The 26,038-nt window shown below is 40.3% G+C and overlaps 1 protein-coding gene across 1 annotated transcript in view; it reads right to left on the bottom strand.

Annotated features, from left to right (window-relative positions):
• CDYL2 (chromodomain Y like 2) overlaps window positions 1–26,038 on the bottom strand; it is an 80,296-nt gene that overhangs the window by 23,876 nt on the left and 30,382 nt on the right. The window contains exons 2-3 of the mRNA XM_050922870.1: window positions 15,690–16,284; window positions 1,536–1,753 (exon numbers count right to left, since the gene is read on the bottom strand). Of these exons, the coding sequence (XP_050778827.1) occupies window positions 1,536–1,753; window positions 15,690–16,284 (813 nt within the window). The remainder of the gene's footprint in view (window positions 1–1,535; window positions 1,754–15,689; window positions 16,285–26,038) is intronic.

Genomic DNA, 26,038 nt, shown 5'->3' on the forward strand with positions numbered 1-26,038 from the left:
CACCTGATAATTGCCCTGTTTTGTTCATTCTCTCAGAAGCATCTGGCATTGGCCACTTTCAGAAGACATCTGTGAAATCTGATCTTTTGTGTGCTTTTATGCTATGCTATACAGATTTCATGGGTGAGACCAGCGTTTCTCAAATTGGGGGTCCTGACCCAAAAGGAAGTTGCAGAGGGGTCACAGGTTATTTTAGGGGGGTTGCAGCATGGTGGCTGGAGAGTGGCGGCTGTTGGCCGGGTGCCCGGATCTGAAGGTTGCGCCCCGCCAGCAGCAGCACAGCAGTAAGGGTGGCAATACCATCCCATGCCACCCTTTCTTCTGTGCTGCTGCCTTCAGAGCTGGGCAGCTGGACAGTGGCAGCTGCTGACTGAGAGCCCAGCTTTGCAAGAAGCAGTGCAGAAGTAAGGGTGGCAATACCGTACCATACCATCCTTAGATCTGCGCTGCTGCTGGCAGGGGCTCCGCCTTCAGAGCTGGGCTCCCGGCCTGCAGCCACCGCTCTCCAACTGCTCAGCTGTGAAGCAGCAGCACAGGCTTACGTATAGCAATACTGCAACTCCTTTTTGGGTCAAAAATTACAACACCGTGAAATTTCAGATTAAAATAGCTGAAATCCTGAAACTTATGATTTTTAAAATCCTATGACCATGAAATTGACCAAAATGGGCCATGAATTTGGTAGGTCCTTACTTATAAATATTACAAAAACTGTGGATGGTAAGTGTCTAGTTTTGTATGGTACCAACAGTATTAACGTCTCTGTGTATGTGTCCCCAATATGAAAGACAGAGTACATTTCCCACTGGATCCTAACTATTTAGGGGGTGGGGGAAGATAAAATTTAAGGCCTAATGTGCTTGGCAATGCTTTTAGCTGTGTTCAATTATTGGAAATTAATTTCAAAATGACACATTTGTTACTTAATAGAAGTCATGATAAACAAGACAAAACAATCCTAAATCCTAGATGTAGAATGACTGATTCAATGGAAATCAATAACATCACTTATACAGAGACACTGAATCCCTGTGCATTTGAGTGCAGGGTTGGGGCCTCAGTTTGTAAAGAATACAATGCCAAATGTCAAATGGACAATTAAATAAAAGCAGTGAAGGATTAGAATGACTTTTTTAATTTTTTGAATTTTTATCCTGAGATAAGATCCTGATTTGTGTATAAATCATTGCAGTACTAATCAAACATATTGTGCCAGATTTCCACTAAGGGTAGTAATTTTTATATTTGAACAACTATTTCTTAAAACTGCAGGAAGAGATTCATGATCATATCTTTTCTTTTGGGAGAGATTATTTGAAAAAATATTTTCCATTGCATATAACAATTGGATCCATCTGGATAAAATTCCAAGCATGGAAAGATGGAATATTTGAGCTCCATAAATTTTAAAAAGATATTCAATAGGGTACCCCACCCTCTAAAAATACAGATTAAGAGTTGCCTTTAATTTTCAGGTTAACCACATTCCCATCTATTAAGATGGCTTCCTTTTGCTTTTATGGCTACATGCTTACCTCTGGGGTCAGTGCATTGTTATCTGAAGTCTGGCTGGAGAGCAGAATGTGTGTGAAACCATCTTCTTTCCGGACCACAATGTCCCTGAAGCGACAGTTACTTTCATTTTGACGCACGCTGTACCTTAGTCTCTTATCAAAGACATAATCTTTCTCCCCATCCAGTTTCCTTTTCACAGTGCTGTGCAGATTCAGGCCTCCGTTGGCCAGAGAGGAACCTTTCAAATGCAAACAACCAAAATGGATACATGTTATCATATCTATCCCTCCAAAGAAAACAGTGTAGTGTATCATTAACTTGACTTTCACTTGATGTCTAGATCATCCTATTCCAAGGGTGGGCAAAAATGTGTCCAGCAACCAAATGTGGCCCACGAATTCTAGTGTGTCCTCTGACTGTTCATTTTTACTACAGCGGTTCAGCCTGTGTATCCCAGCATGAAATGCTCTATCATGATCTGAGCAGAAGACCACTCCAATTTAGATCAATCATTGCATTTTGGAACTGGTGGTCTCAACAGATATGCCTGTAGTAGAAAATAAGAGCAGCTGTACCCTGCTCTTTTATGGGAATTTGGGGTAACCCTCAAGTTCATGGGAAAATTCTAATTCAATTTTCTTTGGAAAAGCTCGGCATGATTGACTTAGTCCATATCATCTCTTCCTAAGATACAATTTGTTCCTTGTTTACAGAACTAAAGCCATTGCCAACTCCATTTGGCAACTTTAATGTAGGAACAGGATCCTCAATTGTACATCTCTATAGGGACTCAGAGCAAGATAGAGCAGTTCATATCAAACATTTACAGCTAAGCTGACTCCACTATCACACTCCTCTTCCTTAGAATTCCAGCAGTCACCATTAAAGGTAGTATTTTACCCACTGTTATCGCACTGTGGTATCTGAGATTATGCTCAAATTAGGATACAACTCGATACAAGGTGCTCCATTGGAGAGGCTTCAGGGAAAGGCAAACATATTTGTAAATGTGAAGTTTGTGTCCAAGAATTAGACAGTTTTGGGAGGAAACAGTCATCTCATGACAAAATGCTGGCTTCCTTGAGGTCCCCTGATCTGCTTACCTAATGCTCCAGTAAAGGATCTACATTTTAAACAGGATGACAAATTAACTTTTTTTTACTGTTAGCAGCAAGACCTTGTATTGCACATTATTGGGAAAATATTACTTCTCCTTCAATGGAATTGTGGAATAGTAAAATACATACTGTCCTCATATTAGAGGACATATTACACCACGTATATACCCAAGAGAAGTGCCAAAAAGAGGATAGCCATTTTAAAAATTTGGTCACCCTTTTTAGCATACTATGAGAATGAGGGCTCTCCAACTAGGAAGCCGAAATCATTAGCCAGGTTCTTTGAATATTAAGCTGATCCTTAATAAGTAATAATATATAACGAAGTAGGTTAATGTCTTCTTGTAACTTTGCATTAATAAAAGTCCCCTCCCCACAAAAGGGGGACTAGGACACAACTGTGGTATCTCATATACCACTGTGTAGTAACAGAGGTAAATACTGACTTTTTAATCACCTGTACTTTTAACATAAAACTGCAAAAAAGGTATTAATGCTGATGCCATTTTGCAGAACACATATTGATAGGAAAACACCAAATCAATGACAAGAAATACATGCTTCCTCTTTAAAAACAAAAGCACCACAACAAAACAGCATCTTACTGAGAAACATACAGTTTATCCTGCGTTCTGCTTGCAGCAAATTGTAACTCCTGCTTTGTTCATATTTATAATTCCTATGGGATATTCAGGAAATATGTTGTCATTAGTAACAATAGACAAGTAGGCCAAAGGCTGTGTTATGGAGTCATAAAAATATCCTAAACACATGCTTTCTGTAAGTCTCCTTTTTGCAGTTACAGATATTTTAAATGTCATTACCATTAAAAATGATGGGTGAATAAAATAATTAGATAAGTTCATGGTGGACAGGTCCATCAATGGCTATTAGTCAAGACGGTCAGAGTGTCCCTAAACCTCTGACTGCTAGAAATTGAGACTGGATGACGGGATAGATGACTTGATACATTTCCCTGTTCTGTGCACTCCCTCTGAAGCATCTGGCACTGGCCACTGTCGGAAGACAGGATATTGGGCTAGTGAACCATTGGCCATACTGGATCAGACCATTCTTAAGTTCTTATATAGACTGTACAAAAGCAGAAGTTAAAGTTGCTTAATTTACTTGATATATTGGCCATTTTAAAAAAAAAAAAAAACAAGAGGGGGAGATGGTCCCAAAATACTCCAAATGTCCAGGAAGGAAAAAGAGGAGTACAGTCTGCATCCAAACCTGAATCTGTATTTAATTTTGTTCTTACTTCTACAGCAAAGTAAACCAACCTCCTGGTTTTGGTATTAAAAAGCTAAAGGGTTTTTTTGAGGAGGAGGGATGGAAATTAGGACATGGATGTAAATTTTGTAGCTTAGATCTTCTTTGTCCAATTAAAAACGCATTGTTACTGATGACTGTAATGATGAATTTATAATGAAAGATTCCCTAATAGGAGCCAGCCATCTTCCTTTGATAGTCTTAGTATTTCCATTACTTGATGTCTGAGTAGCTAATTCAACTACATAACTAGCCATCACTAAACCCTGGACTCTGCAAATGTTCACGTCCTGTAAAATATCTCTTTATACTCTGCAATTATTATATTTAGTACTAAACTATATTAAATGTCTAATAGTATTCAGCTGATAAAGTCTTGCCTGATTTAATATATACATATTTGTTAATTTTATTTTTTCAGGGATTCAATAAAACTCTTTTTACAGTTAAATTATAAACACTCTCTAGTAGAGCTCTAGCAGATATATTCAATTAAATAACAGTTTATTAATTGAAACATTAAATTTAAATTAGTTCCTTAGTTTAGAAAGAATATTTGAAGCCTTTAGGGTTTGGTTTTTTTTTTTTTTTGACAAGAATTATTTTCAAATGTAAAAATCCCAAGCCAACAACACATGTCATTTAATGCTTGAAATTTTAAAAATTATAAATTGTACACTTTTGGCTTCTTCCTTGTTTATAGTGACTCATTACTAGAGCACAATGACTTGTCTGGTAGCTTATTCCTTTTTTTTCTGTTCATGAATTATTTGCAAACTGAGGTCTCAATCTTGCAAACACATATGTGCTTAACTTTAGACTCAGGAGGAGTTCCATGGAAGGCAGTGGGAGTATTAATGTGCTTAACGATAAGCAGTGTAGAAGTGTCTGCAGCACTGGTGACTGACTGGCTTTTACAGATTTGTACAACATTCAGAATTGTTCACAAATACTTTGTGAAGGCATTTCAGCCTGTCATTGTTTGCAACCAACTTCCTTTATCTAGGTCTTCATCTATTTTCTGTTCACTAACAGTATATGTCATCTAGGATGCATGGTACTGTTTCTTGTGCCTGACTAGAGGACTGTAGCTTTTTTACAAACAATAGATGGGAAATAGGGTCCCCAGCTGTCCGGTTTTCAACTGGAATGCCTGGTCAAAAAGGGACTCTGGTGGCTCCAGTCAGCACCGCTGACTGGGCTGTTAAAAGTCTGGTCAGCGACGCAGAGGGGCTAAGGCAGGCTCCCTGCCTGCTATGGCTCCCGGAAGCAGTGGCATGTCCCCCCTCTGGCTCCTATGTGTAGGGGCAGCCAGGGGGCTCCACATGCTGCCCCACCACAAGTGCCAGTTCTGCAGCTCCCATTGGCCGTAGTTCCTGGCCAATGGGAGCTGCGGTGGCAGCGCCTGCAGATGGGGCAGCACGCAGAGCCACCTGACAGTGTCTCTGTGTAGGAGCCGGAGGGGGGACATGCCGCTGCTTCTGGGAGCTGCTTGAGGTAAGCACAGCCCAGAGCCTGCACAGTGACTCCCTCCTGTGCCCCAGCCCTGATCCTCCTCCCACACTCCAAACCCCTCAGCCCTAGCCCAGAGCCCCCTCCTGCACCCCAAATCCATCATCCTCAGCCCCACACCAGAGCCCTGTACCCCAAACCCCTGCCCTAGCCCAGAGTCCCCCTCCACACTTTGAACTGCTCACTTCTGGTCCCACTCTGGAACCCACACACCCAGCCCAGAGCCCCCTCCCATACTCCAAACCCCTTGGCTCCACCCCCCAACTTGGAGCCCCCACCTGCACCCCAACCCCCTCATCCATGGCCCCACCCCAGAGCCCAGCTCGAGCACTTACCCTCTCCTGCACCCCAACCCCCTGAGCCAGCCCAGTGAAAATGAGTGAGTGATGGTGGGGAGAGTGAGCGAGAGAGGAAGGGGGAATGGAGTGAGCAGGGGCGGGGCCTCAGAAGGTGCAGGGCATGAGGTGGGACAAGGGTATTCGGTTTTATGTGAGTAGAAAGTTGGCAACCCTAATGGGAAAGCAAAGAAATTTCAAGATGGCTACTTGAATAGGTGGTCTTGTTAGGAAAGAAGTCAGACATGACAGTCATAGTTGTTCCTTCTGGCCTTTAAATCCGTGAACAACTTCTGGTATGAACCTTTAAGCAAACTTATACTTAGGTATTCATCAATTTCACTTTTCACAAACATTCTTATAAACAAACAAAATTTCTTGTACAAACATTCATGTGAATGAATAATTGGACTTGTGAATAATTCTCTTTCTTTTTTTGGGGGGGTGGGTGCGGAGGGAACAAAGATTCCAATACCACATTTATGCACTATTTGCTCTGCTTCGTGCTCACTATGTTGTTTGGTCCATCTGCAAGCCTGCTGGAGAGGGAGATTTTGCAATAAAGTCTAAATAACTTAGGAAATTAGATGCAAGAATGGACATGAGATGGAAGCAGCCTTGGGCTAACTGCATTGGTAATCTGCATACTATTAAGGAATAAGCAACAGCTGTTCTAAGTACAGATGGTAAGGGAAGGGTGGGGGCTTAATTCTTAAGGGAAATCTATCAAAACAAAAAGCCTCTCGTCAATCAGTTTATCATCATCATTTGTTGCATCTCATTTTGTTCAAACAGTGCGCCAAGTGGGGAAGTTAAAGATATGACAAAAGAAACTGTTAACCTCACAGCAATTATTATAAGCAAAGTGTATGTCAGCTGACAGGATTTTAACCAACAGAAGGTCTACATGCAATCTACAATGGCACCTATGTTTTCTAATTTATGTTTTCCTCAAATGACACTGAAGACTGCATGTAGACCTTCTGTTGGTTAAAATCCTGTCAACTGACATACACTTTGCCTATAATTTTAGGTTTCATGCAAAGATTTACACCAATGCAACTAAAATAGGTCTGGTCGTTTTTGTATGAAACCTAAAACTGATACAAATACCAATAACTATCCATGGATTATCTATGGGAGGAATGTCTGATAGTCTCATGATAGTGCAATTCTGTATCAAAATTCTGAACAATGTTGCCTGTCTGTCAATATCAGTATTCCAGCATGGAACGCAGACTCTCATCTCTAGTTGTTGGAACCTAAACATAATTTAGTTATCTACTTTGAGATGGGCCAAGACAGTGAATATCAACGTTTGCAGCTATAATTAAATAATGCGTCTTCCTCCTGAACATTCAGCCTAAACCAAAATGTGCCTAACTTTTTCACCTGGTTAGTACATGGTAGGGTAACAGTTAACACCTTAATATGTCAAGATGAAAAATGACTGTGGCATGGAGTACAGCTAACCATCCCCTAAACAATGAATAATGTATGTGAAATAAATTAGAGATGTCACAAAGAAACACAGGAAGCTTTAGCTACCTCTGAACTTGGTTTCCCAGCCTAAGCACAGAGATGAAAATTTTAGTTCAGCTTTTTGGTGCTGTCAGTTTATATGTGAAAGAGAGCATGAGACAATGTTTCCTTAATTTACCTAGGTCTATAAATTAAATATCGGGTTATAAATAATCTGCAATAAAACTTGTGAAGGTGTGAGTAAGAGCCATGTAAAGATTGGGAAGAAGAGCTGGTAAAAGTCATCAAAGGAACAAAATTTATATTAGTCTAGAGATCCCAGCTGACTTCAGGGCCACATTATGCTAAGTGCTGTACAAAACTCGTCCCGATAGTCATACTGTCTAAAAAGATGAAACAAAGGGTGGGAAAGGAAACAGACGTGACACACTTAAGGTCATACAGCAGTTCAGTGCTGAGCCAGGAACAGAACCCAGTCAAGTGCCCTATGCACTAGATCACACTGTCTCTCTAGCTACCCTGTTAGCTAAGAATTGATGAGTAGGGCCCTACCAAATTCATGAAAAACGTGTCACAGACTGTGAAATCTGTTCTCCTCCAGTGAAATCTGATCTTTTGTGTGCTTTTACCCTATACTATACAGATTTCATGGGGGAGACCAGCGTTGCCCAAATTGGGGGTCCTGACCCAAAAAGGAGCTGCAGGGGGGTCACAACGTTATGGGGGGGCGGGGAGAATCACAATTTGCCACCCTTACTTCTGCGCTGCCTTCAGAGCTTGGCAGCCGGAGAGCAGTGGCTCTTGGCCAGGTGCCCAGCTCCGAAGGCAGCGCCCCACCAGCAGCAGCACAGACATAAGGGTGGCAATACCATCCCATGTGACCCTTTACTTCTGCACTGCTGCCTTCAGAGCTGGGAGGCTGGACAGTGGTGGATGCTGACTAAGGGCTCAGAGCTGCAGGCAGCAACGCAGAAGTAAGAGTGGCAGTACCATACCATGCCACCCTTACTTCTGTGCTGCTGCTGGCAGCTGCTCTGCCTTCAGAGCTGGAGCTGGGTTCCCAGCCAGCAGCCACCGCTCTCCAGCTGTGAAGGCAGCACCACCGCCAGCAACAGTGCAGAAGTAAGGGTAGCAGTACTGCAACCCCCTAGCCCCTACAATAACTTTGTGAACTCCCCACAACTCCTTTGGGTCAGGACCTCTACAATTGCAACACTAAAATTTCAGATTTAAATAGCTGAAATCATGACATTTTAAAAATCCTATGACCGTGAAATTGACCAAAATGGACCATGAATTTGGTAGGGACCTAATGATGAGTCTCCCATACTTTAACCAAGTTTGTTACTCACTTATTGCAAGAATGTTCCAGAAGAGAAAATGAAAGTATGAATGTCCCAGAGACAGTTCTGTTGCATTAAACTCTCAGGAGTGTTTTTTGGTAATAGTTTTAGAGCCATGTAATCAATTACGCATCTGCAGGGTTCCTTAAATCAACACATTTCTATCCAGACTGAACTGAGAAAGTAAGACAAGGTGGGTGAGGTAATATCTCTTATTGGACCAGAGTGTCACAGCTAAGTAAGGTGGAACAGATTGTTTAGTATAAGCAGTTAACACACATGAATGGCAAATAATTGGCAAATGAAATTTAATGTGGATAAATGTAAAGTAATGCACATTGGAAAAAATAACCCCAACTACACATACTATATGATGGGGGCTAATTTAGCTACAACTGATCAGGAAAGAGATCTTGGAGTCTTTGTGGATAGTTCTCTGAAGACGTCCACGCAGTGTGCAGTGGCAATCAAAAAAGCAAACAGGATGTTGGGAATCATTCAAAAAGGGATAGAGAATAAGATGGAGAATATCTTATTGCCCTTATAAATCCATGGTATGCCCACATCTTGAATACTGCATACAGATGTGGTCTCATCTCAAAAAGATATACTGGCATTAGAAAAATTCAGAGAAGGGCAACTAAAATGATTAGGGGTTTGGAACGGGTCCCATATGAGGAGAAATTAAAGAGGCTAGGAATTTTCAGCTTGGAAAAGAGGAGACTAAGGCGGGATATGATGGAGGTATATAAAATCATGAGTGGTATGGAGAAAGTGAATAAGGAAAAGTTATTTACTTGTTCCTATAAGAACTAGGAGCCACCAAATGAAATTAACGGGCAGCAGGTTTAAAACAAAGAAAAGGACGTTCCTCTTCACACAGCGCACAGTCAACCTGTGGAGCTCCTTGCCTGAGGAGGCAGTGAAGGCTAGGACTATAACAGGGTTTAAAAGAGAAATAGATAAATTTAATGGAGGTTAAGTCCATTAATGGCTATTAGCCAGGATGGGTAAGGAATGGTGTCCCTAGCCTCTGTTTGTTGGAGGGTGGAGATGGATGGCAGGAGAGAGATCACTTGATCATTACCTGTTAGGTTCACTCCCTCTGGGACACCTGGCTTTGGTCACTGTTGGTAGACAGGATAGTGGGCTGGATGGACCTTTGGTCTGATCCACTATGGCCGTTCTTATGTCAAAGGGCCATTCAAGGTGAAGAGGCATGTTAACACCCCTCCAGTTATAGGTGGGCGAAGAAAAGAGGAAAAAGGCAGTGGGAGTTAAGGGGTTTGGGATTATTATTGTATTTATGGCTTATTACTGCAACGTGTCTATTCAGTCCATTGGAAAGTGTTGTTGTGCAGGTTTCCCTTAAGGATGAGGACTGATAGGTCAGATCACTTTGTAAAAAGTGCTCACCCACAGGTGATGTGTTTTTATTGTTATAATTTTTCCTGTGAGTTCATTCGAGAGCATAGTGATTTGTCTGGTTTCACCCACATAACCCTCCACCCCCAGCTGCCTCCCTCACCTTCCTTCCTCCCCCTCTCCACCCACAATGGGAAGGGTGTTAACAGGCCACTTTACCTTGAATGGTTCCTTAAAATGTGTTAACTACTTATGCTAAACAATCTGTTCCACCTTGTGTTTAGCTGTGACACTTTGAGTATGTTTCCCAGACCTGAAAAAGAGCCCTGAAAGCTCCAAAGCTTGTCTTTCTCACCAACAGAAGTTAGTCCAAGTAAAGATATTACCTCACCCACCTTGTCTCTCTAATATCCTGGGATCAACTTGGCTACAACAACACTGAGAAAGTGAGTATTTTTGGTTGCATTTTACTGTTTCCTATAATGAACAGAACAAGGGGAATAAAAAGAAAGCAGGAAACTGGATTGATAAAGAGTATTTAAATTAAGGACACCATGACACTATGAAGGTTTTCATAGTGGAAAGATACAGAGGTTAGTGATACATAACAAGCAGGCATTCTTCAGCAGATGGTGTGCAGAACTAGAGCAGGGCAGGAAGAAGACTATTTAAAGGAAAAATTTGATGCTGTCAAGGAATTTGACACAACAATCACTCTTAATTGCAGTATCATGAAAGAAGCAGATAGAAATGGGATAACAGAAGACAACAAATGTCATCAGAATACTGCTTCAAGCTACAGAAAGTTTTTGAACAGCTGTTACAGAGTTTACCTAGTGTTTGTTTTTCCTCATGGCCTGGCCTATTACAGTCATTCACAATGCAAGAGTCCAGACCTGCAAGGCTAACAGCACGCATCTCCTCGGCAACATCAAAACAACAGGTGTTCCGAGTTTATGGCAAGATGCAAAGGAAACAAGAGAGCAGCGTACATTAATCTGCAGCACACCCTTACACTTACTGACAGGGAAGAGCTGAGAAGAGGTGGCTATTTCATGGGAATTACAATGCTGCGTGTTGAAATGGACTAGCTAGTGTATATGGCAAGTGCAGCCCCCTAGTGGACAGAACAAGTGCGGCTCAGGTCATTTTGATCTATGTTCTCTAATGTCCACCAGGCAAAAAGCTTTTACCCTAATGGAGGCAGATATAAGTATTCATAGAGTCAGTTGTTACATGGTTCTGTTCTGCCATTCTAGGTAACAGAACTAATAAAATACAGTAAACTTGTGATTAAGGAAAATTAAGAGTAAGCGGAGGAATGCAGAATGGAAATTTGTTTTATTTTGGTAAATGTATTTAAAGGTGGGTTGAACATTAGAATTTTAAAGATATAGATATTAATGTACATTATGAGGTGCTTGAAGCTTTTATCACCAGCTGCTGATTCCCTTAAAAGATAACAGGAGAAGATGGTAAGCGCTACTTGTTCTGGGCTTTCAAGGTTGGGGCTGGATTCTTCCCTTCGGCAGAGAAGTCTATGAAAGAGGCAGTATTTTTTCCAGGCAATTATCTCCTCAAGGAGGGAGAGTGCAGATGGTGGGCAAAAGCTGTAGTCTCCCAATCCGGCAGATCCTGAGAAGAAAGCAAGTCCATGGGATGCAGAGGCAAAAGCTGTGTCTGTGACTATCCCAGCTGCTCTGCTGAGTCTGACATGGCTGGACAGTGGTCCAAACCTCCAGTAATGTGCATGCAGGTATGTGTGTGCATGTCCACATACACATATCTACAAGTACACTATGGGTCTGTTGGTGAAAATTGTATCTGTGGGGTGTGCAGGTGATAGCCCATCCAAGTGTATGTGTACAAAGCGGGGCATGCATTAGTGGAGGCCACTTTAGGGAGCCATTGAATCTCAGTCCCCGAACATATTTTATTCCTACAGCACCATTAGTATGTGTGGTATTTTATAGACAAAATACAGGTTATTTAATTATAGGGTTACTCAGCTTATGGCATAAATTTAATTATCAGGTTAATTCAATTATTCATTATTGCTATAGTATGAAAGACACTTTTGGTTCAGGGGGATGGGATATGGGGCCTTTCACTTCTAGGCTATGGGTTGGACTATAACCAAGATTGGGGATGACTGAAGACTTAGCTGCTGTCCTATGTAAAAGGAGTTGGTGATGTCAGTCCAGTACTAAGTGGACATATGCCCTCATCACAACTGGCATCTGTATTACTGCTAATAAGCCTTCCTGTAAGTGTGCAAACTGAGGGGAGAACATATTAGTCTCGGCTGGATATGAATAGCAATGCAGATTTCTTTGATTTACCTGTGGTTTCTGTCACACTCTCTAATTTCTTCCTGACAAGGAATGGAAGAAATTTCAAAAGCCTATAGCAAAAAAACTTTAAAAAGCATTACTTTTAATCAGTCTTGCCTGCTCCTCCTCTCCCCTGTTTTCTATCCCTTCCCCTCTTATTTTAGCTGCATAGTTTGTCCCCTTTTTCTCTCCTCCATTGTGCATGTTAGCCACTGCAAAGTGAGACTGGATGGAATCATCAGCTCAGGAGTGCTGGTAGACAGAACTTTTGGAGGAGATGCATCTAAGCTCAAAATGTAGAGATCAAAATTCAGCTTCACTTTGCTTCTGGTTGCAGGAAGAACAGAATGGAGTGAAGGGAGCAAGACAAGAGTGTAAAGCACAAGAATAGAAGTGATGGAGATATACCTATCTCATAGAACTGGAAGGGACCTTGAAAGGTCATCAAGTCCAGCCCCCTGCCTTCACTAGTAGGACCAAGTACTGATTTTGCCCCAGATCCCTGAGTGGCCCCCTTGAGGACTGAACTCACAACCCTGGGTTTAGCAGGCCAATGCTCAAACCACTGAGCTATGAGTTGGGGAGAGACAATGTAAAAATCATTATAAAGAAATGTTCTCAGATAGTTCGGGCCATCTGCTGTTATGCCATAAGCCGTATCCGTAAGTGTCTGCACACCTGGGAGCTCAGGGTGAGGAAGGGCTTTTTTTTCAGGACAGACTTGTCAAGAGTATTATTCCAACAAGGAATGGGAGATACCCTTTTTTTTTCCCAGTGAGGACAAATGAAAGTTTATTTGCCCCTTGAGTTCTCGTTTTATTTTCCCCTTTTAACAAAATGATCTTAAAATATAAAAGAAAGGTATGTGTAAAAACCACTGCATTCTGAATAAATATATTGTGTACTGGAAAATGAAAATGGATTAGGAGCAGTAGGCATTAGAAACCTTCACTCATTAAAACCTATAACTACAAAAAAGAAAAAAACAAATGTTATACACATAACACAGCTGAAGCTTAATTTTCAAACAGACTCCTTCACCCAAACCCAGCAAAGCACAGAAGCCCAGGCTCTCAGCTTTAAGCATGAGAGTTGCCTGACTGAAGCCTTTGGGATTACTCATATGCTTAAAGATGAGCTTTCTCTGGACCGGACAGGACATTTGGATGCTCAGATTGGAACATAGATGCCTTATTTTCAGCCTCAGGCCTTCACTGGCTAATGTGAACATTGGTGCATTAATGCCTGTGGGCGCACTTGAAAGGGTTCAAGTTAATGGACATTTCGGTGAGTTTCACTTGTGAGGCTTTAAATTCCCAAAATCCAGGTGTGAACTTCTTATGCAATACCCAAATAACAGCAATGGTTGTGTAGTGTGGCAACTGCTGGGGTAACTATAATAATCAAGGTTATGGGATTAGCAAAGAAATATACTGAATACTCTCATGTCACTGAAACAATACCAAAATGGAAATTAAGGAATTAAAAACACCTTGATGGCCATGATGAGGCAACCCAGTATGGCTATGTAAAAGAATACTGCACCTCTCTAACCTACTAGAGTTCTTTGAATGTGTGTCCACAATGTAGTGGATAATGGAAAACTGGGTAATATAATATGGTTTATGTGAAATTTCAGAAAGCCTTGACAGTCATTCACAAGAGGCTATTAAGGAAACTAATACTATCATGGACTAGAAATTGGCTAATAAAAATAATGAGTGGAAAAGAAACCATTTGTTCCATCATGGCAAATGATTAACAGTGGGCTGCCCTAAGGACCTGTAGTAAGACTGGTTGGTTTGATATACATAGACACCTCTACCCCGATATAACGTGACCTGATATAACACAAATGGCTATAACGTGGTAAAGCAGGGCTCCGGGGGAGCGAGGCTGCACACTCCAGTGGATGAAAGCAAGTTCAATACAATGCCGTTTCACCTATAACGCGGTAAGATGTTTTTGGCTCCCAAGGACAGCGTTATATCGGGGTAGAGGTGTAAATGATCTGAAAAGGAAGTGAAGTGATAGAAACATCTTCAGTGAACAAAATTTGGTTAGTGGAGACTAGAAGAGATTGTGAAGAACTAGAGAGAGACAGAGAGAGAGAGTCCTAACAAAGATATGTGAATTGGCAACATGATAGCAGATGAAATGCACAATGGAAGGAATTTGAACTACTCATACACATTGCTGGATTCTAAATTAACTGTAATCACTCGGGAAAAAAGATTGGTGGATCATTGTGAACACCTCAATGAAAACCTCTGCTTGCTGTGCAGCAGCAGTCAAAAAAACCAAACAAAATGTTAGGCAGTAAAAGGAAAGGAATAGAAAACAATACTGAAAACAGTGTAGTGCTATTATATCAGTCAGCAGTACAGCCTCACCTGGAATACTGTGTTCAGTTCTGCTCACACTGTCTCCAAAAATATACAGCAGAAACAGAAGGGGCCACAGAAGGCCAATGAAAATAATTAGAAACATGGAAAGACTGCTATAGGGGGAGAGATTGAAAAGACCTGGCACTCCTTGGCTGACTGAGGCGATGCATGATAAATTGGTTGCCCTATTTACCTTTTCACAGAATATAGGACCAAGTGGATATTCAGTGACATTGAAAGGGAGAAATCGATCAAATGAAATACACAACACACAATTAACCCAATTTAACGATTATGTTAAACAGGATTTTTTATAAGGGGTATAAACTCCATTCTCCAGGGCATAAGCCAACCACTAACTACTGGGGAAAGGAATAAACGTTCCCTCTGGGCAGGTTATTATAAATTGTCTACTACAGGATTCCTTGTACCTTTCAATGAAGTGTTTGCCTTGCACCTTCCTATGAATCAAGTCACTGTCAAGAGATACTGACTTCTGGGCTCATCTGGAATGGCAATCCTGAATAATTACCTCACAAACGTTACTAGTGGCAGTAATAAGTACCGTAAAATTATTCAGGCACATTTATCACAAAGTTTAGGCAACAAATTAATACTAAGATAGTTTCCAAGATCCTGCCTTTTCTGGAGTGCTGGGCCGGTACTTGTGGAATTGAGAAGCAATTAGTAAATTGGTAAGAGGTATAGCCAGAATTTCAGAGTTGTATATACCTCAACTGTCACCCCCACACCATTCCTCGGCATCCCTCCCCCACAAATACCTGTAAATAAAACACACCAGAGAGGTGAGTGACACAGTCCACATTGCCTCACATGACTCATCAGGAAAAGGGAGGGAGGTGAAGAAGTGGATTGATGGAAAATTGTGTGCAGAGTCTGGACTTTTTCATGTGCTTATTACTCATGCAGTATGACAATAACTTTTCCATGAATTGGGCTCTTTGTTATCAATTGCCATAATTAAAACCCAACAGAAAGGACTGTTGCTGTTTAAATCACATACCGATTCCATTCACAACAGGCACATCATTATTAACTTCCAACATGCTGGGCAAATCATGTTCTCCTTCGTGGCCATTTACATCCATGTTTTGCTGTTGTGAGCCATTCCCAAAATGTCTAGAATCTTTCTCGTGACCAGCATCTCCGTTCTGTAGGCCATTGTGAGGCTTTTTCAATGGCATGATCTGTAAACCACTAGGCGTAGTTCGGTAAGTCACAGTTTTAGCGGCCCTGTCACCAGCAGGTGCCGGCTTTGCTGTGTACCCTCGTTTCTGTTTTTGAAGAGATGGGTTAATTCGCTTTCTTTTATGTGTTGACCCTTTGGCCTTCCCAGATTCAGAAGGTCTGTGTGATATTTTCTCAACAGACGACCCTCGGCTTTCCCGTAAAAATTTTGGCGCACTGGTCTGTTTCCCATGTTTTGCTCGCTTTTCTCTAGTGACACGTAGTCCGTTGAACTCATCAATAAATTCCTCACAATGCAATAGGTGATGCTCAGGTTCCCAAGTGTCCTCATTGCTTCCATAGCCTTTCCATCTGATAAGATATTCCCATTTGCCCTTTTTGTTCTTCCTTTTGTCAACAATCCTCTCAACCTAATAGAAAAAGAGGAGATACCATTAGCTGTTAGAAAGAAAAACAATTCAGACATGAAAAACATTTAGGGCCTGATCCTCAGTTACACTAAGGTGCCTTTACACTGCCAGAGGCTGTTTACCGGGACCTTAGTAGAAATGAGAATCAGTTCCCTATTGTGAATATAAACTGATATTGCATTTCTAAGCAGGCTAAACAGAAATTTTGCCAAGCAGATCAAACATATTCTCATTTTTAGAAACCTCTCCAATCCCCTTTCTACACCTGCAGTCCCATCAGATCCTCAATAGACCCTGGCTGACTGCTGATGTGGCCTACCTGCATATACTGTTTGATATTCCATTTATGTATCACAGCTAAATGTCCTCATTTGTCAAAGAATGCTCACAAGCAAATCTGGCTGTATATGTAGAGGAACTTTGCTGGCCCATTGGGTATGTTAATAGCAATCCCATTTGCAGACACTCATGTTTTCCCTGTGAAGGAATCTTAACTGTAATAATGTACAACTGTGTTTTCTGAGTATGGCTAACTCTGGGAATATATGAGGCTTAGGATCAGTAAAGAATGTGTGTTACCATTGAAACTGCATTTCTAAAATGAGACCATATTATCATCCTCCTCAGCTGTCTCCCACTGAAAAAAGCTAAAGTAGCTTTTGCTGCACTCTTTACACATTGAACACTCTATTCTGTGTGTATGTATGTTCTGATAGTGACAGTTCTCTTATTACCTGAACTATAGGAACCCCAGCTACTTCATCTCTGAAACTGTCTCACAAAGAAATTGTACTAAATTGTGTGGTCATCCTGAATATTGAGGGCCACATTTGCAACATTGTGTGTGCCCTTTTATATTTGTCAGCTCTCCCAAAGTCAGATTTCTCTATGGATGCAGTGTTTGCACTGAAATTTGTGCACATACATCAGTGTATGTGAACTTAGCACATTTATTTTTGAAAATGTGGTCTCTGGTGACTGACACTAAACTGAAACTAACTGATTTGCATCTGACACCAAACTCAATTCAGGTCTCTAAATGTATAAAGCGAAAGTTAACAGTACTGGTACAGACAAAGACAAAATTAAATGGGTTAGTGCAACAATTTTTATTGGTCCCCTGAGATGAAAAGTCGGCATGTTTACGTGCACTGTACCACTTCCCTCAGCTTATTTTCACTTCCCCCCGCCAAAATTAAATACCTGTTTAACAGTTATCTCCTATTCCTTTCTGGACATATCTACTATTAGCTCCTTAACTACCCTTTAGACTACAAAAATGTCCAATTTAATTCATTTTGCACATGCATAATGTTGATTTGTTTGCACAATTACATTTTCTTCCATGCATAAAATTGATGGCATGATTAAAAAAAACATGCTGAAAAACTGCTGACCATGATACTTGTCAGTAATAAATTCCAAGAAACCTTTGTCCATTCTTGGGCAGCGACTGTGTCTTCAGTTATGCTTGTGCCACTCCGAGCACACTTATGGCCGTCAATGAATAATAAAAGAATATAAGCAGCCTGCTACTTCTACCTGCGTCTTTCAGTGATGCTTCAGTTTTAGGCATATTTTAGGCATCACAATTACTTATCTGATAGGGTGTATCAAATCATTGAAGGAACTGAGCATCAAAAGGAGATAGTGATTAGAAAGGGGAAAGCTGGTATTTACCCATTTTAATGGGCAACTATGGGAAAAAGAACACAGATTAAATGCAGGACTTTCCAAGCAATTTGAATCTGTGTGTTTATCTCTGAACATGCACAGTTTTAAATCAATCTATTTAGTGCAGCATCAATAGAATCCTGAAGGAAAGACATCCATTTGGAAATAGAAAATAATTCATTAGAGTTAAAAAGATTACAACTACAGTGCAACACCCATTATCAGAAACTGAGGTCTGTTTCTTAAAAGGTATAAAACAAAAGTGTCCAATGCTTTTCCAGGTTAGATATAAAACCAGTCCCACATATTTTTATCCATTCATAGCTTAAAATTATGTTGAGATGTAGTAAAGGGCAAGAGTACATATTAGTAATTTGTTAAAATACATTACATGGTTATTGTAGGTTTCCCCAAACTAAGCAATATAAATCCACACAATTCAGATTTAAGGTTAAACTTGAGGCAAGGGGGAATCTAAACATCTTAAGTTATTGAACTGTACTGTTAGGATACACAAACAACCTTACACTGCATTACACCAAACAATAAGCATATGGTTAGGATTAAGAAATTTTACTGTTTGAGGTCCAGTTTAGTTTAAATTGATTTTTAAAGACACATTCGATTCTTTTCTTTTTTCCTTCCACATGATGTCACAGCACTAGCAAAAACACACTCTCCAGTACCACCTGTCAGCTGCCAGTATCCCTACTGCACTGGCTTCAGGCCAGAGAATAGTACAGGTAGATGACTTTTGCCTGGCTATAGACTGGGGCAGTACATCCATAGTCATCCTGTTGGACCTCGCAATGGCATCTAGTAGTACTGATCCCCAAACACTACAGTCCCACCTCCAAGAGGCAGTAGGATTGTAGGAGACACCTCGTGATAGCTTAAGGCTGAGAGGGCTGTGATGGGAAATTGTTCCTCCATCTCCACTGCACTCAGCCATGGAATCCATCACGGCTCATTCCAATCTTCTATCTTATTTAACAGCTACAGAAAACCACTGGGGAAACAGATGAATCAACATCTCCTCCACACTGAATATAACAGCACCCTCTCCCAGCTTTCGCATGCTGATATAAGTACAATGATGAAGAGCAGCTGCCTAAAGTGGGATCTAGGCAAGGTGGAAGTGATTTGTAGGGAAAGAAAAAGCACTTAGAAGAACTAGCCTCTTCCATAAAGTCCAATCTTAAGGACATCTTCCCTCAGATAGTTAAATTGCTTTGAAGCGTTGGGATCCTGTTGCATTTAATATTACCAGATGTCCACATGACACTAGCTGCAAAAAAACCTACCCACTAGCTGCAAAAAAACCTACCCTACCCTACCTAACCTATCTGTGGCTGGTTAGAAAATGTTGTAGCAAATTATGGAACACAGTCCTGGCCATAGTCATCCACACATTCATGACCTTGATTATTGCAGCACACTGTACCAAGGAAAGAAGTCATGTGTCCTGGACAAGCTCCAATTGGTACAAAATTGAGAAGCCCATTTGCTAAGTAACAAGGTTGCTGTGAACACATCACATCACACTGGTAATCTTCCCATTGTGTACAAAGTCCAATTCAAGATCTCTGTCTTGATACACAAAAATATTTATCAGGCTGACTCTACTGATCTGGGAGATCACCTCTCCCTTTGCTACCATGACCTTTGCAACAGCTATGTTCTACCAGAACAATGGAACTGTTAACCATTAGAGAAGGTTGATTACAAAAGACAGATCGTTAACAGGACTGAACTGTGGACCTCACTCTCACAGGAGACACAGATGACAAAGGACCTCACAATTTTCATAATTACATACAGAATATTTTTTCAACCTAGCTTTCCCATAATAAACTCACAAACAAAATTTCTACTAACTACTCAAGTGCAATCCTACCTCTGAGAAGGAAAGAGGCCATTTTTTTTTCTTTTTAAAATTTGGGAAGTATTCAGATACTTCAGCAATAGAGCACTGTAAATATTTACACAGACAAGAAGGGCCAATAGGAGGACTCTATTCCTAAGGAATAGCACACTAGCAATGGAGAATATTATAAGTGGTCCACACAACACACAATTGCTTCCAGTACAACATAGGAGCAGAGAGACAGACATGAGTATCACGAATATATATGTGCAACAAGAGCGCGAAAAAAGGCACCAAATGATGCACAACACATATGACTAGATATCTGCCTACCCCTCCCTGCTGTCCCTTTGTGCACTGTTGAGTTATAGCCTTAAGCACAATTACTGGGCCTTTCAACATGGCCCCCTTTCCCCAGTGGCTTCATGTCCATCATTTTGCCAACCCCCTTCGGAGTGCTGCTTTGCCCTCTAAATGTATTCAACAGAAGCAGAGCAGTGCTTCAGTTTGGACATGAATTTCATATCTGTTCCCCATCACGTGATACAACTTCCACCATTTCCCGTCAATGTGCAGTGAACACCAACAGCACAATTGACCATATATTTTTTCTAAAATGATTGGTTTTAATTTCTACTAAAGCAGTTGAAAAATGCGCTGTACAAATCTTCTTGCATTTAGTGTAAGCTTTCAGAAATTCATAGGAATTTTTCTTAAGAAATTATTCTGACAACTAGTGATTAATGGAAATGATATTTTAGTTTTTCTCCCAGAATACACAATTTCTGTTTAAGTAGAAAGATCTGTTACTTCCATTTCTTATTTTCCATATTTCCAATCAGTTCACTCTTCAATGAATAATGTATAACATCTGCAAAAAGCAGTCTTGGTAGTCTTGTATTTGGCACTTTAAATTTATTATATTTGGTTTGGAAAACTAGATGGTTATTTCTATTAAAAACTACATTACCTAATTACTTTGCTGTCCTATCTTTTATAAGCACAAGTACATTGTACAAGTATTATAGTTAAGAGTGTCAGAATTTTACATGTGTCATTACTTCCTTTGACTATACAATAGGCATACAAGCTAACACTGGGTGAATCAAAATGTTACTAAATATGTTTTAAGAGAAGAAATGGAATGCAACCATGACATCTGTGGAAATGCATTTTTAACGGTACTTTTCAACTTTCAGGTGTGGATGATTCATAATCTTAGCAGTATTCTCACCTATATAGGTTAAGAGGAATGACATAAATGAAATAACATCCTTTTTGATTAAACACATATATGGGGACACAGCATTCGTATTAGATCAGGAAACAATGGTACAGATCTGTAGAATTTTGTAAGCTAAAATGTGAATGCAGAATTTGTGCATGCAATTAGTGATTGCATGAGCAAATAACCAGTTAAACGTAATTAGTGAAACTGCACAGGTCATGTCTATATATGTTCTTGAATTAGCACTTGAATTTCTATATGAGTGGTTTCCAAAATTTGTATAACATGGACTGCCGAACAGAGATGATACATACTGTATACACAGCATGCACATTTTGCTCATTCATAAAAAATACAACATGCAAATCATTTGTTATAGAAGTAGTAGATCAAATCTCAAAGAAATTGTAGGTTCAACCCTTAAAAATTAATTTTATCAGTTCAATGACGTCAACAGGCATTGGTGTATAATTAAAGCACTGTGCATGCTGTCACAATTCAGATAATCAGATCTACACAGCATATATAAAACTCTTCACATTTCAGCAAGACTACATATAATTCAGCCTGCCTAATCATGGAAACAAATCACCTTTCCAACAGGATATGGTTGGAATATTACATACCTAAATCCTGATTTCCAGAATGGGCAGAAGAAATCACCTCTTTTTTGACCACATCTGTCTGTATGTGGACAGATGCTGTTAAATAGTAATCTGTGACACCAAAACAGCCCGTCAACGTGCAATGGGGAGGAACAGACTGACTTCCTGGCATGGACTGGGAGAACTGCCTTTCATTACTGTGAGTTATAGTACTTGCACTACTTTTGTGTGTCTCCTTCGTTTTGAGTTTTTGCCCCACATTGTGTGCCAGTATATTGTGAGAGATGGAAAGGGCTTGTGAACAAGGTGCCAAAGGAAACAGACAAAGACTATCCGATCCAACGTGCTTGCCTTTTAAAAATTCATTATTGTACTAACTTCCTGCTTTTTCCACTCCATCACTTACAGTCCTCTCTTCTTCAGAAATAATCTTAGGTGTCGCATGAATTTCGCTTCCATCACCTTCCTTTGTAACTCATTTCTGATCTTTGGATTTAATTTACAGAAAGCTAATTGTCCAAACACCTGGGCAATGTGTGGTAAAAATACAGGACCAGTTTTTCAACAGTGCTCAGTGAGCTGAGTGCTGGGCCTTTCTTGAAAATCCAACACAAAGTTTAAAAACTAGAAGAGATCCAATGACTCACCTGAAAAAACGCTCCCTACTGGACCTGCATAGTGAAGGAAAGAGGAAAAGCTAAATAGCTACGAATATATAAAAGGAAAATTTACTTGTTCTAAATCACCCACAGACAGTACTTCAGCAGACATCTTCAGGGAAGAAGTTCAACAGACAAAGTCTTGGTGCTAACAAGGCTCAACTTCTTCTGCTTCCTCGCTTCTGTTTCTAGGTTTACCAATTTCTAATCTTCTGGAATCTCTCCTGAAGTGAGTGAACTGTTAAAAATGCCCATGAAATGTTCACTGGTTTGCCTGCTGTGATGTCTTAGAACAGGGGTTCTTAAACTGGGGTCGGGACCCCTCAGGGGGTCACGAGGTTATTACATGGGGGGTTTGTGAGCTGTCAATCTCCACTCCAAATCCTGCTTTGCCTCAGGCACACATAAAAGTGTTCAATATATAAAAAAGTGTTTTTAATTTATATGGGGGGGGGGTCAGACTCAGAGGCTTGCTATGTGAAAGGGATCACCAGTAAAAAAGTTTGAGAGCCACTGTCTTAGACGACTACAAAGGATACTCAGAATATAAAAGTGAAACATTGAAATTTCAAAATAGTATTTGGAAATACGTATTTGAAATGTTTCTATGTGTATATGGATATGAATTGGGTGACTGCGTATGCCTGGGAAGAGACTGAAGCGGAGGACCAGGAGGGGTCAGCCATTTTAATAATTGCATCAGGACTAGAGGTTGACACATGGGGGCCAGAAGGAGTTTTCATAAGCAAAGATTTTTTTAGAGGCAGTCTACACTCTTATGGTGTACCTGGACCTCTGGTTCTGACAAGAAGTGTACACATTAGAGCAATGTACTGTACAGTACACACTCCTCCCCTCCCCCCATATTATCAGGGCCTCATGTTTTGCCTACTTTAGGTACACTCTATTCTCTTTCCTACATGAGCATAGTGTTCAACTCCATTGAAGAAAACGAAGCATAAACCTGACTGTGTGAAACTAGGCAATACAATTTTCTCCCTTCCTTTGTGTCAGGAATCTTCTGGTTTTCTGAGGCTGAAACCTGGGAATAGAGCTGGCCAGCCTCTTTATACCAGTATACACCAAAGGAGACTATGGCCCACAGCCTGTTGTGTTTGAAAAAACCAAACAGACCACAACTATGGCTCTTCCATCCACGCTCACATCGCTGCCTCTTGGCATGTTTTCTTAGAAGTCCTATCACTATCTGAAATTCAATCTCTTTAAAATTGAACTACTCATCTTGCCTTCCAATTTTTGCTCTCCTCTGCCTCTTTTCACTATTTCCTTTTGACAACTGCCATTATGTTTCCTGACTTCATTCCCATAGTCTCAGTGTAATCTTCTCTCTCTCTCTCTCCCCCTTTCTCTCCTTTTCCAACCATTTCCAGTCTCTTACAAGGTCCAATGCTTCTTCCTTTTTAATATCTTTTCCTTGCTGTCTCTGCTATCAAAACCTATTTTCATTCCCATGTCTTCTCTCATCTTGATACTGCAACTTTCTCCTGGACTGATCTAATTGCCTTTCCCTTTTACCTATTCCAATTTGTCAAAATAATGCCTGTGTTCAAACCATATTCCTCTCCCACCCTAATCTCAAGGGGATTTTCTAAACCACTTGACTGCATTAGTACACACAAAATACATTAGCATCCTTCAGAAAAGTCCACAGTGCTATGGTGTCTTTCCCATTGGGCAAGGTCAATTTAATTTCAAACGCAGATAAAATGCCATATCCACCCTTCCTAGCTTTTGTGGATTTTAATTTTGTCATCAACTTGTAGCTTTTGAGGATGTCTTGCTAGCTGGACTCTCGTCTAAAAGCCTATATAGAGGGTTCCAACGTACATTCAAATGAAAGGCAGATTCTTAATACAATGTGTGGATTTTGAAATTCCATCTGCCATTGTGTTGGAAGTATTAATATTTAAATTATTAAAGGAACACTGCCAAGGCTGCAGGCAGGGAAAAAAGAGACCAACCATGCTTTTACTTGTGGGTGTACATACTGTAGCACGACCTATGGTAAAAATGCTGTGTTTGCTGACTGTTCATGTGAGCAGTCAGGGTAATGAAATATACAAGAATCCTACTCTGGAAGAAGGGAATTTTTGTATAATTCAATACTGTGACTACCCTCAAGAACAGAGCCAGAAAAGGGGAGTAGTGGTATGACAGGACATGCACATGTTTGTGTTACACACACACACACACACACACACACACACACACACACACACACACACACACACACACACACACACACACACACACACACACACACACACACACACACACACACACAGTGCCTGCGTGTTTTCTTGATAGGTTGCTTAGCAGAACAATTGGTAACTCTTACTTTTAATTATTTTTAAACAACACTGACACTCTTATTTTGGAAAACTGATTAGTTTTTCAGGATTAAGAGCCATGTCGTTAGGAAAATTCTCTGTTTTGGATAGATTTAATTTACATAGACTACATTTCTTGTACCTAAAAAGATTAAAACATAGACCACACCCTTGCACCATTACATCAAAAGGACTAGGATGCATATGAATGAGGCTTCTTTAGGTTAATCAAAGAGTAGTTGATTAGAATTTTCAAAGTAGTTGCTAAGTAGTTCTGTGAAGTAATCCAGTCTGTTCAAAAATAATACTGAATGCAATAAATTCCCACCAAAATAATCACATTCCCTTCTCTCATAACAAAAATGTCTGTCTAAATTGTTCAAAACTCACTTACAAAGCATCAAAGCACAGAGCACAACATGTGGAAAGATAATGAAGATGGGTTTCCCACTTATTTTAAAGAATAATCATGCAATTGCATTGCCAAATGGCCATTTTCTATGGCAGGGGTAAACTGTTCCCTTGTACAGAAAGTAAGCCAACGAATGTTCTTCAGTGTTTATTTTTTTTTACAAAAAGCACAAAATAAGAAGCCAGGCTTCCCAATGTTTCAGCTTCTGTTGGATAAAAAATTAGAATTTGGCTATGATTGCACACGCGACAATCCTGCTAGTATAAGTTATTTCAAAATGAAGCTGTTAGAATTCCACCCAAGGCATTTGAGTTTGATGACGAATACTTATTTTTATTTCACTACTAGGCTACAGCTTAGTTTTTACTGTGCAACTAAATTTGTTTTGCAATGGTGTAGTGCATACTTCAAATATAGAAACAATAGATGTGTTTTCAGTTTACATGCTAACAAAGGAAAAAATAAGTACAGGTTCCTATTTACTGCTATAAGTGAGATTTAAAAATAAAGCCTGTACATTGTGTTAATGCAAAAGATTTGAGAAGTGGATAAACTTTGTTTTAAGTACAGCTATGTTTGTATGGTCTATTTTTGTGACTAATATTGATGAATATAGGAGAAATGAGACATCAAAATATTTGTAAAGCACTACAGTGCTTGCCTACCATAGGAGATGCAAGTTTGGCTTTCAGCTTTTGTGGGCCAGATCCTCAAATGGTGTAAACTGGCATAGCTCCCATTGAGTTCAGCATACCTATGGAGTGTTCGGCCAGCTGATAATCTGGCCCATCTGAGCTCAATCATATGTACTGAGGGAGTGAAACATGAGACAGGATGCAGGTGCACGAGGATGCAAGAGTTCATTACAACTTCGATAAGCATTAAGAAGTAAGGGCCTGATTCTGAATACACTTACTCTTGCTTTCCAATGCCATAACTCCATTAGTGTCAATGGAGT

Source organism: Gopherus flavomarginatus, chromosome 14 (assembly GCF_025201925.1).
Source record: "Gopherus flavomarginatus isolate rGopFla2 chromosome 14, rGopFla2.mat.asm, whole genome shotgun sequence".
In the NCBI taxonomy this organism is placed as follows: domain Eukaryota; kingdom Metazoa; phylum Chordata; order Testudines; family Testudinidae; genus Gopherus; species Gopherus flavomarginatus.